The 15,721-nt window shown below is 35.8% G+C and overlaps 1 protein-coding gene across 1 annotated transcript; it reads right to left on the bottom strand.

Moving 5' to 3' along the window:
• Positions 1-3,003: 3,003 nt before the first annotated feature.
• On the bottom strand, positions 3,004-10,851 carry LOC147867678 (heterogeneous nuclear ribonucleoprotein 1-like). The gene is made up of 3 exons (XM_087315457.1): positions 9,861-10,851; positions 8,463-9,690; positions 3,004-3,390 (listed from the first exon to the last, which is right to left on the bottom strand). Exons 1-3 carry the CDS (start codon positions 10,080-10,082, stop codon positions 3,377-3,379), a joined length of 1,464 nt encoding a protein of 487 aa, XP_087171583.1. The 5' UTR covers positions 10,083-10,851; the 3' UTR covers positions 3,004-3,376.
• Positions 10,852-15,721: the final 4,870 nt, after the last annotated feature.

Below are 15,721 nucleotides of genomic sequence, written 5' to 3'. Positions count from 1 at the left end.
TTGTCACCCTCTTGAAAAGGACTCTTATCTGAGTAGGAAAAATGGATAAGTGTTCTTTTACTAGTGTGAGCTAATCTAACCCTTGGGTGGTGTAACCTAGTGTGCCTTAAGTGAGTAGAATATAGTAGCATTGACATATTCCCCCACCCCAACTAGGAGGTGAAGAAGTTCATCATATGAGAATTGAATAGATAGATAGATAAATCTTTGAGATAGCGCCTAGCCCATGGTGTGGATTGAGCTTCGATCCTCTCAATGTTATGACATATGATGCTACAATGTAAACGGCCAAGCCAATAGATAGAGAGAGTATGAAGATTGCCTAGAAGAAAAATGAGAAAATCCCCAAACATATAATTAGAACAATTAGTAAGAAAGATTGCAGGCTAAAGTTGAGACACCAACACAAAGATGAGTTGTCCCATTAGGAGTTTTGGATTGAACATGATTGATCTTGCATTTCCTCTTTTAACTTAGTTTATGTCATAAGTTTCAATTTTCAAACAAGCATACAAGCTCATAGGCCATGTTGGTTTCGTTGGGGACATTAATACACTTCTTGCAAATAATTGGATAGCTAATTATATGAACAATTAGTACTAATTATGTAATAAAGCAGCAAGAAACAATTTACGTGTGAGATAGCCCTAGAGGAGGGGTGACAATGTACATATAATAAACATGTGAGAGAGTAAGAAAAGAGGATTAACGTAATAGTAATAAGATATAATCAAATTAACATTAACACACTATGACATCGAGATATATCGAGCACAATGAGGACTTTCTATAGCCTCTTATAACTTATCCTTGTGGTTCATCCATCTACTTCTTACACTAACTCTTACAACATCGATGAACTTTAGCATTCTCTTACACATCTTCTAGAGTCAACTTCTAAGGAGTATTCTTACACTTATTAATGTACTTTACAAGAATATGTATTCAAGGCTAATTCTAACTCTATAGTTTGACACTAAGTTATATTTAGTTAAGCTTACAAGTTACATCATGTGTGTTGCACAAAAAGGTTGACTTTGATTAGAAAAGGAAAAGCTTCTTCACTTATGGAAAAGGGTGCCCTTGTTCACAATGTCAACTCAAGGACCTCAATGGCAATATCGACTTCCATGGACTCTTTCTTGAATATCAACAAATGTAAACATCCTTGTATTTTACAGCATGGTATAGGAAAAGTTGTAACCTCCTTGGTAACTAGGTTCAAGTTGTAGCCTTTGGGCGTTTTATTCTTAATATTATTGAAGAAAATCTTTTATAAAACAAAAAAAAGGTTGACCTTGATTCTCCACACTTCTTAATCCTCCTCTTTTTCTTCAAGGATTTCTCTACCTTGACAAGAAGTCAATGCAACCTAAATCTTTCATACATATTGTTAGTATGATATTTTTTAAAGTTGGTGGTAAATTTCTTACATTGACAATTTTCAAACTTAGTAGCACATAAATATTTGTAGCATGTGAAGGCCACATCTAAAAGCTTCATAACTTTTAATCTTTTTCTCAGCTTGAATTTCACTTCAAGCACTAGGTCGTGACTCGTAGGATTATTAATATAAAATGAGATAAATGGACAAGTCTTGCAACTAATTAAGAATACTACCAACCTCACATCGGTTATGCATTTTGTTTGACAACAATATTCATTTTCTTGAAGGCGGATTGGAAAAGTAGCTTGGTGAGAAGTTTGGTGTAGTTAATAGAGATAGGGCTATTTTGGTTAACACAACCACTAGATTTACATGTTTTTCTTGAAAGGTCATGTAAAAGAGGCTCTTCGTTAGGCTCAAACTTTATGCTATTATTAAAAACCTAGAGCTGTAAATTTTGGTTATTTTGTATTTCAGATCTTTATACTATGTGTTGAAGTTTCGCCCTCATCCTCAAGGATGCGTACCTTATTTCCTTACATATCTCTAATCATCGGATTGTCGTATCCCCAACAATTGCACTATCTTATCTATTTAAATATGATCGCCTGATCTAATTTCAATAAAATAATGTTATTTGTTTGCATCACTCACATGGGGGAGGTAATGTATGCATGGATGTACATGAAACTTCTCCCTTATGTATGTATTACCCAAGCATAAATAATCTTTGCCTTTGGCTCAATCATCTCTAAATATATATGCAATATGGCTTGGTAACAATCATATTGGTTACAATTTAAAAAAGAGACGTATGTTTTGTTTCTGAAAGTCATATTAGTTTTAAATATAAAAACATCTCAAAATGGAAACTTGGTTCTATATCTTTAATGGACCTTGAGTAGTATTTATAGTTAAGAAAATGTGAATCAAAAAGTAAAATGATGATAATATGCTCCTTTAGAGTTGCATTGCAACAACATTTTAATCTATTTATATTATTTGTTAACTCTTTGAAAATGATGTCATGGCCACCTCATTAAATTTAATATTTATTCCTTCCATATGACCCTCATGCTTGATCAACTGCCACATGTTTCAAAGAAGACTAGATACAAAGTTATTGTGAGGATGACACCCCATCATGTCTCTTTCATAAAGAACTCACAACATTCTTAATGTCAAAAAATCAGAATGTTCTATCCTGAATTTCTTATTTTGTGTAAACTTATCAATAAATACGAAAGTTTGCAGTGAGATTATTTGTTTCATTTTTGGATGATCTATAGCAAGACAAGCTCTAAACTATATACATAAATTATAAAAAAAAACAAATCGAAAGTTGGCAAATGATTGAATACCACTTCTTGCATAAATTTGACATCTATACTAAGAATGCTTGATCCATGTTTTCTATTTCTATCACTTCCAAGAAATCCATGTATACATATACAATGAAAACATTGCTAACCGCCATCATTCTTTTAGATCAAATAAATACTATACTCTATTAATGATTACATTGTCTTGCATGACAGTTATTCATCACACATATCCTATGTAACTGACCAGTCTTGTTGCCATTTACCATACATTATCAACTTCAACCCCAAAAAAAATGGAAAGGGAAAAAAAAAATAAGTAATCAAGTAATAGTGGTCATGATGATGAGTTCACTTCTTGGTTTTATTTGCACTACATGACTAGGTATGTCTAAGTGTACATTCTATTCAAAATAAAAACCACTAGTCATCTTAAAAATATACTCATTCTATACAGAATGGTATCCTTCTTGGAAATAGAGGCCTATGAAAGAGCGGTTAACGCTACAGTGTGGAAAAATATATATCTTTCCATTTTTAGCATATAGTGTGGAATTTTTTCCTTTTAATTTTGTTTTTTTCACTACCAAAACTTTAACAATCTAAAATCTTATCTCAATCAAGGTAACAATAATCTCCCACATGTTTACAAATAATAGCCACCCATCTACACTGGCACTCCTGCAACAACAGAAAAACAAAATAATTAGAACATATACATTGGTTAAGATGTCACTATTAATTAATAATATAAAGAATCATTACCATTTCGTCACATTTCAAAAGAAGCAAAACTAATAAACTGGCAATGTGAAGAGTCAGGTGCATTCGAAGGCATAATAATGAGAACAGGAAAAGCTCTGGAATACCCAACCTTTTCCTTATTTATTTCCCCAATATGCTGAAGCTTTTATTACTTCCCAAATTCCCCTTAGTCCCATGATTTCCCCTAGGTTTTCATTATTACCCTAAATGCCCCTGGATTTTCCTTATTTCCTCAATGCCCTCTTGAAAGCACAATTTATGTGGTCCATTCATCCCCTTTTTAGCTCTTCCAGTCAATGTACAAAGTTGAATCTTCTGAAACACTCTTTTTAACGCAGTCTATACTAAGATTTATACTCTAATTTATTTACATATGGTTGTTTCTCAGATCCACATGACAAATCTGTTACGTCTTCAATCTTCCCAAACCCTCACTCTCTTTCAGCAGTTAATACAACCAAGTTACATACACTAGTTACATTTGGTGCACCATGCTCTTGCCCACATCATTGTTCTCTTATTATACTGTCTCCTCAGCAGATCATTTGGTCATTTCACATGGAGGTAGAATGTCTTTAGAAATGAGGGCATAATGACTGATTTGGCAAGCTCATAGCTCAAGCTATTTATCACCATTGATGCCTTGATATCCTTACACCTAATAATATGCTTTACTTACTTCCTTTCACCACCAAAGTACTCTTTACCATTGTTCCTTCCAATATGAAAGACTATTGCTCCTTCAATGCAGCCAAGATACGTTCCTGCTTATCAACCAACCATCTGTAGTTGAACGCTTTCTGTTCCATTGTATCAGCCTTGCATTTTAATCAGTAGTTCTGCTATTATCTATACAGGTTACAAGTTCGGACAAGAGGAAGAAACCTACAACATCGTAGCTGCTCACGGTTATTTCGGCCGTTTGATCTTCCAATACGCTAGCTTCAACAACTCTCGTTCTCTACATTTCTTCTTAGCTGCTTGGCCCGTTGTAGGCATCTGGTTCACCGCTTTGGGTATCAGCACCATGGCATTCAACTTGAATGGTTTTAACTTCAACCAATCTGTGGTTGACAGCCAAACTATTGCCTATTCATCTTTGGTGATTATCTTACCTTTTCATCAAGTAACCCTTTCATGGTATCAGAGCCCAAATTTCCAATCCATGTATTACACTTCTAAAGTTGTTAATTCAGCGACACATATGAAGACACACATCCTATGCCCAGGTGTTCTTAGCGGCTACCCATCATGCACACCATTCCACATAAGCCAGTGGTAAAATTGTAGAGGCTGGAGAGATTACATCATGCCTGGTGACTCTCATAGGGTCTAATTTACCAAGTCGAACGAATTCCAATCTTTTACTCATCTAAAGCTAGCAACCTATAATCCATCAACGTTCTCCATATACCCCCAACCTCTTTTTCAATCTACTATATGTCTCTGCCCCGGATGCTGAGGGTACCCAAATTACATTTGGTGGCTGCAAGTCATCATTTCCAATGTTGCCTCTGGTGTTGTTCTGGCTCACAGCACAATGGATAGTTCTCTCTACAAATTAAGAGTATAAAGTATTACTATCACAAGACGATGTATCTTCCTGTGTATGGAAGTATAGCATGCTTGGTTTGATCATCTAAATTATGTTTCTTTGCAGGAAAATCTTGTGGTAGAGGAGTTCTAATTTATTCCACTTTCCCAAACTATCTGTCCTGCTTACCAGTTCAGGAAACAACACCAGCTTCTGTTTCCAAAAGCTTCCTCCTCTAACATATCAAATTCTCTAGCTCTGGTTCATGTTGGGCTCTGCAGAATGATGTATGCAATGTCTTTTGGAGGAGTCCTCTTAACTTTTTCACTGTGGATGACTTTTTTGAAAATTCAGAACATTCTAAACTTTTCTCAGATTTTGCCTAATGGTTTATAGGCATTAAAGCAGAACTTTGAAAGAAAACTAAGGTGACGACAAAATCCAAAAGATAGATAGAGATTTGTGTTTAAATTGCAAAAGCTACCAGATATTTCGTACTTTTGCTTGGTTCATGGGCAGAAAAGGTAATTCAAGGTAGATTGCACTACGTTGCTAAAAAGAAGCTTCTGCCATTCTTTGGCGACTTCCCCTATTACAATACAGGTCATAGATTTTGTGTCAGCTTGTATTTCAGCATCATTTGGCACAGTCAATAGAGGAGTGAGATTGTTAATCTCTGGATCACAACTTCAAATCTTGTCCCCCAAGGGCTAGTTCACAGTTGTTATGACTGTGAAGGTATTTCCCGACATCCAAAGTTGGAGTCCCTATTCATCTCTAAAAGTCCTTCACAATGCATAGTAGCAGTAATTAAATGGTGATTACAATGGACTAGATTGGCAGGGCATGATGTTATCTGTCCCATAATTTACAAATAATAAGATGTAGCAGATAATCTTCAATCAGACCCATAATTACATCATCAAGTATTAGCGACTCGCAATCGGCAATGGTTCCGAAATTAAAACCATTCAAACCAAACCACTAAAGGGATTTTCAAGCTCAAACCAAACAATTCAAGAGATCTATAACCGTTGAGCCATTAAGCAGTGGTTCTGTGGTTCAATTTTGGCTCAAACCAAATTATTGGCGATTGTAAGCTCAATTTTCAACTTTTCAAGAGAGGGTCATTTTTTCAGAACTTAAAAAATTGTCTGGGTTCAATGTTAAGACTTCATAATATTACATATTATAAAGTTTATAAAGTTGATTTATATATTTAATAAATATTTCTAAAGTCTCCCACAAACTGTTCAGCCAGTAAACCATTAAGACAATAATGGCTCTAACCAAACCCTTGAGCCCCCAATGCAAACAGAAGCATCTACAAATTTTTAAACCTGAACCAAACCAAACCAGTTAAGTCATTAATCCACGTTTTGCCGTTCAATTTGGTTTCATCTCAACCGAGCCATTGGCAATTCCTACTTGTGGGCTTCTAATAAATGGAACCTTTTGTTGGGATTAAACCAGATAAAGGTTTTTATATAATTTTATATTTTCTGATTTTTGTTACAGTTGAGACAGACTCGTTTTAAGAACTGTACAACTCCTAAAAGAATATTTCGTACACTGAATGGGATCCTTGGACAAGCATTAAATAGATCATTATGAGGACATGACTTAGGTGTCCCATCATCAGCATTTAAAGCTCTTGTTCTAAGAGCATATTCTCTGTATCTTGAATAGCACAAATATATGTGTGCACTCCTACCTTGTAAAATCTTTAAGCAATGGGCTTTTGTTTTGCAGAATTGCTTCTGCTTTCCTTAATCTCTCCTATGCGTTAAGCCCCATAATTGTTTTTAATTTCTATATCTCTGCCTTCAGATATTTCAGACAACTGTCATTCTATCTTCAGTTCTCTACACCTTCCATTTTACTACAAGAGCATGCAAGTATAACAAAATCAACAACTCTATAGTGAGCAAAAACGTTGGTTTTATCTTTCTTTTTTGCTGTATTATTTAAGTCATAACTTGCATATACATTGTACACTCAACTAACACAGGGCTCTAGTAAATCCCATTATTTCCATCAACATACGTTTGCAAGATTTTTTGAAGTGCATCACAAAACCTACCAAAGAAGAAGGAACTACCCTCCATCAATATAAAATTCTAATAATTAGATCATTCCCTTCATAACTACTCATAAAGCGAGTATCGTTGGATTATCACAATCCAACCAACTTCACATCAAAAACAATCATGTGTAAAGATGTGTCTTCACATAGTCAATGCCAGCTTCACTACATTCCTGACCGTGGAAATCGATAGATCAACGTCCAAAAATAACCATGTTGCTTCTAAACTCAGGCATCTACACCCAGTTTCAAGTGATTTCATAAAATGGGTAGAGCCCATCAATAAATACAACGTACAAAATCTAATGCACGTCTAAAAGAGAGAGGAACGAACTAAGTTTGAAATATAACCTGGCAACATTGGACAACTCACTGATATCATAAGCAAAACCATTCTCTAAATTCATAGATGCCCCAATTGAGCTGAATAACCATTTGATGATGTAATCCAATTCCAACTTCTTGAGAGAAGGCTCACTTTTCAAAGGTTTTAATGAAGAACCAATCTTCAACATAGCTTGAAAACTCAACAAAAGGGCAAGATCCAAACTCTTTCATGAGTGGTGCCCATTGTAATGCATAAATTATAATGACTCCTTGCAAAATATATATATTACTTATTCTGTGAATATGCTTACATATTTGACCTTAATATGCTTCTAATCTTAGAGGATGTTCAAGGATTCTTTATTCAGGATTTTTCCTGAACAAGTCTATTAGCAAGAGACATTGCCAAACCGCATACTCAGTCTCATAAAGTTGTTTCTTGTCTCTGTTGCCCATTTTTATGAGATTAAGGTGTCACTGTTGTCAGCCATCTCATCAGAATAAGGTTTTCAACTTTTTAGGAAGAATGAATTTATCTTTTAACTTGTATATGGTTTTAGTTTAGAAATAAGAACTAAATAACTCAAAAGACCAAATTCACCTCACGCCCCGATCTACTTCACATTAACAATGTAGATTATTATAAAACTAGTTTCATGGCATAACCAGGCATTGTCTCATAAAGTGGCTTATTTTCTCAGATTCCCATTGTAGATGTTCCAATGAGACTTTATAAACCATCTTATCATGGTAAGCTCTCCAATGCTACAGGAAAGAAATGATAAAATTATATTGAGCTTATTTATAGCTAAATTCATTGATGAGAATTATATTATCCCTACAGTGCAAACTTGCTACAACCCATCATAAGAACTCTTCCGATTGGTAATTTTTACTTATTCAAACACTAGAGAGAAACATACATCCCTATGTTCCAATCATGCCACAAGTCTTATTTCCTTCAAACTAGACAACATTTATATAGAAACACTACTGGCATACCACAACAAAACTGACACATCAAATAGAAAAGATATATACCTCGGTAGGATTGTCTTCCAGATGCACCATATCCTCCATCAGTTGTCGATAAATTTTCCTCACTCCCATTGCCATTATCAAAATCAAAGTGAAATCCTCCGGATCCAGATCTAGCAGAATTCAAAGCATCAGCTGGAGTCACTCGCCATGTGGAATCATTATATCCTGAACTACCATATATATTTCCAAAAGAAGCATTGCTTCCCGACCCCCATCTACTACCTCCAAGATCCCCTGCTGAGCTTCCATAACCACTATTTTGTCGTTCGTATCTAGAACTATTTGAACTAATAAATGCTCCATCTCCACTTCCATAACTACTGCCATAATTTTGATTGCCATACGGAACACTGTTATTGGTCTGTGATGGAGAAGAGGCCCATGTACTAATTGCGTTATAACTATTTAGGTTCAATCCTGAACTAGCAACAAATCCCCCAGGATTACCAATACTGCCATAGCTATTTCCTCCAGTACTCCATAAATTTCTTCCCGGAGAATTACCATAAGAAACGTGATTGTTGTTCCCAAACCCACTTCCAACACTTCCATACGCACCATTACTACCAGTCGAAGCACCTCCAAATCCACCATTCCTATAATAGCCACTACTTCCATATGTGGTGAAATTCTGTGTTCCATTGATCGAAGAGCTGCTATGATTAGCATTGTTTACATATCCAATAGATCCATAGGGTAAATAGCTAGCAGTCCTATTGTTGCTCGGAGATGGGCTGAATCTACCATCCATTCTCATAGCATACGATGATATAGGACTTGTACTGAATGTATGACCATAACCTGAGGTGTAGTTACCACTTCTCCCAGATCCAGAAGTCAATCCAACATTGTTCCTATTTGGACTCGGTGAAGAAGAATCTTTCGGAACTGCTCTTTTTACTTCAACCATTTTCTCATTTAGTTCATGGAAGGTCCTTTGAAGAACCCTATCCACAGCATCTTCTGAATCATAAGTAATGAACCCGAATCCTCGTGGTCTTTGAGTTCCATGATCATACATTACCACTACATCTGTTATTGTACCAAATTGGCCAAAATACATCCTAAAGTCGCTTTCTGTAACAGTTGAAGCTAGTCCCCCTACAAATATCTTCTTTGTCCGAGATGGGTTTGATTGTACTGTGCTATTGCTTCCACCCACATTAATACTGCTATTTCTATTTACACTTTGTTGTTCTTCCCTTGGCACTGCCTTCTTAGCTTCAACCTAAGAATTGATTTGGTTCAGTCGATGCAAAAAGGCACAAAAAAGCTGCTATATCTATCAATAATGGTGAAGGTTTTCTAACCATTTTAGAATTAACAAAAATCTAGAATCTGCATAGATTTCTAAATCAGTTTGAGATCACAATGGGAGATTTTGAATGGGAAACTTACCAGACGACCATCAATGTTGTGCTTCTCAAGAACGACTATATCAGACACTGTCGGATCAGAAAATACAACAAATCCAAATCCTCGAGCTCGGCCCGTGGCTCGATCTTTCATTATCACAGCTTCCGTTACTTCTCCGAATGATCCAAAATAATCTTTTAGCTTCTCTTCTGTAGTCTCCCATGAAATCCCACCAATGAAAAGCTTCCCCTGATCAGAATCCATATGTGGGCAGAATCTTATATAACCTTAATTAGCTTAAATAGCCTAATTAGGTTAAATAGATTAAAAATGATGAGATAGACCTATTATCATTAAATAGATCAAATATGCATAATAGCTTAATTATGCTTTGGTATTCCTCAGTAACTTAAATATGAATCGATAAAACGCCTTGGATTAGGAGTTCCAAAATAGAAAGAAAAAAAATGATAGTGGTTAGAAAAGTGAATAAATAAATAAAATCTGGATCTGAATGGATGACGATTAGATCAGAAGAATGTACAAAGAGATCTGATCTGATCTGATATTTCCAAGATCTACTAATTTTAACAGAAATGCAGGTCTTTTCTTCTTCGTCTTATTCTTCTTCTTCCTTTATCAATCATATACATAACATAATATGTGTGTGTGTGTGTGTGCACCCGAACCCGAAAAGTAGTATAAGCTAAATTGAATCTAAAGTAATGTGTAGAAAGGGATCCTTTATGCACAGAAGTCTAAAGAAAGAAAGAAATTACTAATGCGAGAAACTAAACCTAAAAAACAGTGTCGACAAAGTGCTGGTTGTTTGTAAAAGGATAATACAACCCGTCCTAATGAAAGAATATATGGAGCGAAATATAGATCTACATTTAATTCAGAAAATTTGGGAAAAATGACTCAAATTGGATGAAGGAAACAGAAGAAAAGAAGAGAATGAAGAGAGCCAGAAAGCAAAGATCGGATATGACAGACAGAGAGAGAGAGAGAGAGAAGACGAAGAAGGAATGGATGAAGAGAGATAGAGAGGGGAGGGGGGAGGTAAGCAAAAAAGGCAGAAGAAGAAGAAGAAGAAGAAAATGTCTCTCTACGGAGGTATAAAAGGAACAAAAATGAACAGAAGTTTGTAAAAGGCGAGAAGAAAGGCGATGATGATGATGAGGAGGAGGAGGAGGAGGAGGGAGCCCTGCATCTCTCTCTCTCTCTCTCTATCTATCTTCTTTCTTCTTTCTTCTTTCTTCTTTCTCCTTTCTTCTCTCTCTCTCTCTCTCTCTCTGAGTGGCCAAGCTCCGCCATAGCCCACCATATCAAAACCTAAAGTATATGATCCCTATTTTCTGTATGCATTTTGGATATGCTCAGAGATGAAGGACCCACACACACATACTCTCTCTCTCTCTCTCTCTCTCTCTCTCTCTCTCTCTCTCTCTCTCTCATATGAATAAAAATGTGTGGGAAAGACAGACACTACATACATTACATACATACATACCTGCAAATTAGTATGAACCATACGTGCATTCGCATTCTCGAATGTTGAAATCATTCGCGTGAAAGAAAAAAAAACACCCTCAAAGAATGATAAATACCATACTTTTTGGATTAACTATTTATTATGAGGTAAATAAGCCTAAAAAATAGGAAAAAAAAATTCATTAAAAAACTGGGAAAAAAACACAAGAATGTTTTATTCGCATTCGCATTCGCATTCGTTTTCCAACGTGTGAAAACGAATGTTATGCTAGACGAACACGAATTTTACGTACTATATCCCAAAATGAGTATGTCATGCATACATACATACATACATACACACATATCATATCATATGTACATAACATTACTTATATATACATACCATATGTACATAACATTACTTATACGTATATACATAACATACATACATATCGTAGCATACATATATACGTACATATACTCAAATCTTGGCAACGGGCAAGACGACATCTCTCCCTCATTCTGCCCCCCCCCCCCCCCTTCCCCTTCCCCTTCCCCGTTTGATCACTCGAGAATCACATGTCTTATTTGTAGTACATAAATGAATGGATATTTTACAAAGAAGAAAAAAAAAGCTCGAGCATCAAGAGGAGGGGATGAGTTTGGTGATAAAAGCACAAGAGGTCCTTTTCTCCTCCGGCGGCAATGTCCACTCCATTCCTCTTAATGACAAATCTCAAGAGGTGTTGGAATTGGTCAGCCCAATAACCCTTTGGATTCTATGGAAACAACGATGTAGGCGAGTCTTCTCCAGCCAAACCGCCCATCCAACAAGGTTACTGCAAGAGATATGGAGTGAAATTGTAGTCACTCTGAAGAGCCAATATGATGGCCTTAAGGGCGGCTCCGAGGGAGTTGAAAGACAACGCATAGCCTTCATCCAACAATGGTCGTCCTCTCCCTTTCTTAAGTCAGTGGGCATCCACATAAGATGGAACTATCGCATCCCTTTAGGGATTTGTACATAATCGTCTCATTTGTAAAATTTTATAACTAATGGAAGGAGTTTTTTTGGGGGGGATATAAAAAAGAAGAAGCTCGAGAATCACATCTCTCCCCCCACATTTGGACCTCTCGAAAGTCTCGATATGTATATGGTCGCTCTTGGTTGTGCCACAAAACCCCCTAGTAAATTTGCTTTTAATGAAGTGGAGCAGTTACTTTGCACTAGCTATACAGGTTTTGGTTGTCCGACCAAATGGATCCTATTTTGAAAGGACTTGCTTATTTAACACGTCAATTGCTAGTTAAGGACTTCGAACCAAGGCCCTCCTCGAGTGCCTCCAACAGGTCTGAACCAAGCCCTATTCCACACACACACCCCTCTAAGTGCTGATTAAGTCGGAGGCTCCCAACCATGAATTGGTAAAGGCAACGTTTTTCACTTGGATGTCGGTTAAGGGCTCTGTTAGAGTCTAACTAATTAATTTAGTAGAACATAAGGAATTGTAGACTAAAGAAGAGAAAGAGGGGTCCCAAACCACTCCATCGCCCCCTAACAACGGCGTCAGATGGACCCATACCTCCTCGATGTCCCATACCATCATTAATCGATTCCAAACGTTTTGATGATGTAGTAGTAAGCTTGAAATGAATGTCATCTCATAAAAAGTGAGCAAAATCTCATGGAATTGTAAGCTCATAAGTTCCATCCTTGTAGTGGCGCATCACACGGAACTGTGATGTATTATCCAATTTGGATCTTTGCCTTGTACTATGACATTCTCTCTCTCATTCATCACGTAGGTAGGCAATGTTTTAAGAAATCACAACCCTCAAAAGTTGAATTATCAATAGACCACCACATAAACTTACCATGTGCTACCCATTTTGGCCATTCTTATCATGTTCGATCTTCACCATGGGCTAGGCCTAGTCTCATAGATCTTAATTGGTCTCTTGTGGATGTTAAAAAGATATCTATCTATTTGCTCACTAACCTTGGATTGATCCTCTCATTTCACTCATTGATATATGCAACGATTGGTCATTGGGATGGTGATTGGCAACGACTATGGGCATGCATCAATGTAGGTTACGTTAGTGGACAAAATATGATGGCACTACTAACAAAAACACAACCACAATTGGAACAAGGAATACTTTATGAGATTGTGGTGTGTTAACTCTTATAGGTCTTTGCATATTGCACCTTGTTGGCTTTTCAATTAATGTTGTCGAGCATCCAACAATGATCATGTTTTTTATTATGTTCTACTAGCATAAAAAGGTTCGTGTATTCTATTAATGCTCTAACATTGTTGAATTTGCAACATTTGTCTATTAACCCATAATAAGACGTGGATTAGTTAAAATGGAAAACATTTACACTTGAGGGTTAGTTGAGTGAATTATCTAACGTACTCAAAGAGTTTGAGAAGTTAAAACAACATCAATTTAACAGATGTACGATTCAATCCAATTATAAAAATGATAGTGGGCGAAGATAGCACATGCTTGCCAATGAGTTAGTAAAAAATGAACGTCGATAGAAGGATGCATGAAGTTAATCTATGAACCATGGACCAATTAAAGTGGCATAATGTCAATCCTGTGTTCGAGTTAATTGCCAAGTGATAAACTAGTTAAGACAACTGGAAATGATGTCATTAGCATAAGCAAATTAGTTGCATCAATAATAAAAATTTAAGTGTCAAACAACTTAGGAATGGCATGGTTTTGATGCACACATAGTTGGCATCGAGTAATTTATTAAGCCTTGAACCTAATAGAAATTGCATAGTTTTACTCCACACAAACCCAAGTTCTACACCTTAAAAAACTAGTTTAAATGGCATACTTTTACCCATTTAGGATGGGGTCAGGTTCAAGATCGGTCTTGAACCATATATGATAAGGTGGTTTTGACCTATGGAAAAATTAAATTGTAATCCTTGACTCTAAATCGTAAAGTTTCAAACCATATTGGGCAAGTTGAGCTAAGTTCTAAGCCTTGACTATTAGCTAAAATAGTAAAGAATGTTTCCTCCGATTGATTTTCATGGCATGAACTAAATACCAATAGAAATCACGGTTTTAGTCTATACATATAGGGTGGGATTTGGTTAAATATTTAAACCTTGAACCAATAAAAATGGCACGCTAAATTAACATGTTTTCTAGTTTGTCCAAAACATTAGACTTCTCGTTATAAAGCATTGCACAAATGTTTTGAACATGCGTTCATGCCTTTTGATAAAATCCATATTATCGGATTTAAGGTTATGTAGTATTATTGAGCCCATTTATAGTTGATATTTTTCTCACTGGGTTTCTCATTACTCATTGTCTAAAAAACTTGGAAAGTGGTTTACCACTATACATCAATCCGAAAGTTAATTCGATAATCTCTAAATGTCATATATATTGAAAACAATAATTTCATATTCCTCACAATATAACGATAAATTGTACTAAATCGTGTCTTCTTGCTACCTATACATCATGTCCTATGGATATACTTAGTTTCATTCTATCAAAATTTCAATGCATGGTATATGTCTACGTCGATTCTAGAAAGACATCAACTTTTGAGTTCTCTATTACAAATTTCATTTTCAAGTTTGTAAACATAATCCTCATTTGCTTTATGTCTTTATCCATATGGATGGGCCTCATGAAAGAATTGAATTTGATCTTGGTGCATGTGTGTGTTACTAACGAGTATGCTTCAAGACTTATACAATTATGGATTGTTCATGACATTACAATCTTCCCAAGTGCAGATTTTTACATACAATAATTGTCAAAGGTGAGGTTTGCGCCTACAAACCTCTCAGTTTTCTCTATTATTTTGACATAAATGCTCCTGCTTGACTAGCATGTCAAGTAGGTATCATGATGGCATGATATAGGAAATGTGTCATTGATTAATTTTTTGTAAAGTGCATAAATGAAGGTAAGAAATGGTTTGGTTGGTGCATGAACGTGTTACAAATAAATGTGTGGCTTACAAAGGCTCTAATGAATATAGACATCAATGTGGCATGGTTGTGCAAAACAATATGATATAGAATGTATTTGATGGACATGTTATATGTGGCCTTTTATTAGGCATATGGACATACATGAAGATGAAGAGAGAGAAAATGAACTACATATGGAAGACATTCACATCAAATATTAAATTAGTATATATTCCAACTTAATCGTGATGTTATAATATGTTATGATTAACATGTGACGCAAGTTTGACAACTTTTATTTTAAGTTTCATCTTATTACTATTTTATAATTAACACGTATTGCCCTCGATGAGTTAGTTGGTGGTCACTCTAAGGAGTTTTGAGGATCAAAGACCTGTTCTTTCGTGAAAGTAATTAAAGAATGGGGGTTGTGTATACTTTCCATCCAACTTGTTTCCCTCG

The sequence above is a fragment of the Azolla caroliniana genome, unplaced genomic scaffold (genome assembly GCF_043228905.1).
Source record: "Azolla caroliniana isolate FFs.n. ecotype wild unplaced genomic scaffold, voAzoCaro1.0.p SCAF_2, whole genome shotgun sequence".
Lineage (NCBI taxonomy): Eukaryota > Viridiplantae > Streptophyta > Polypodiopsida > Salviniales > Salviniaceae > Azolla > Azolla caroliniana.
The sequence above is the reverse complement of the archived record's forward strand: the minus strand, read 5'-3'. Positions and strand labels throughout refer to the sequence as shown.

What these genes read in the sequence shown, in the direction of transcription:
- LOC147867678 (XM_087315457.1), bottom strand. Translation starts at nt 10,082, where the DNA reads ATGGATTCTGATCAGGGGAAGCTTTTCATTGGTGGGATTTCATGGGAG. An exon ending in ACAACATTGATGGTCGTCTG is followed by an intron (nt 9,691 to 9,860) that starts GTAAGTTTCCCA and finishes ATCAATTCTTAG; the next exon opens with GTTGAAGCTAAGAAGGCAGT.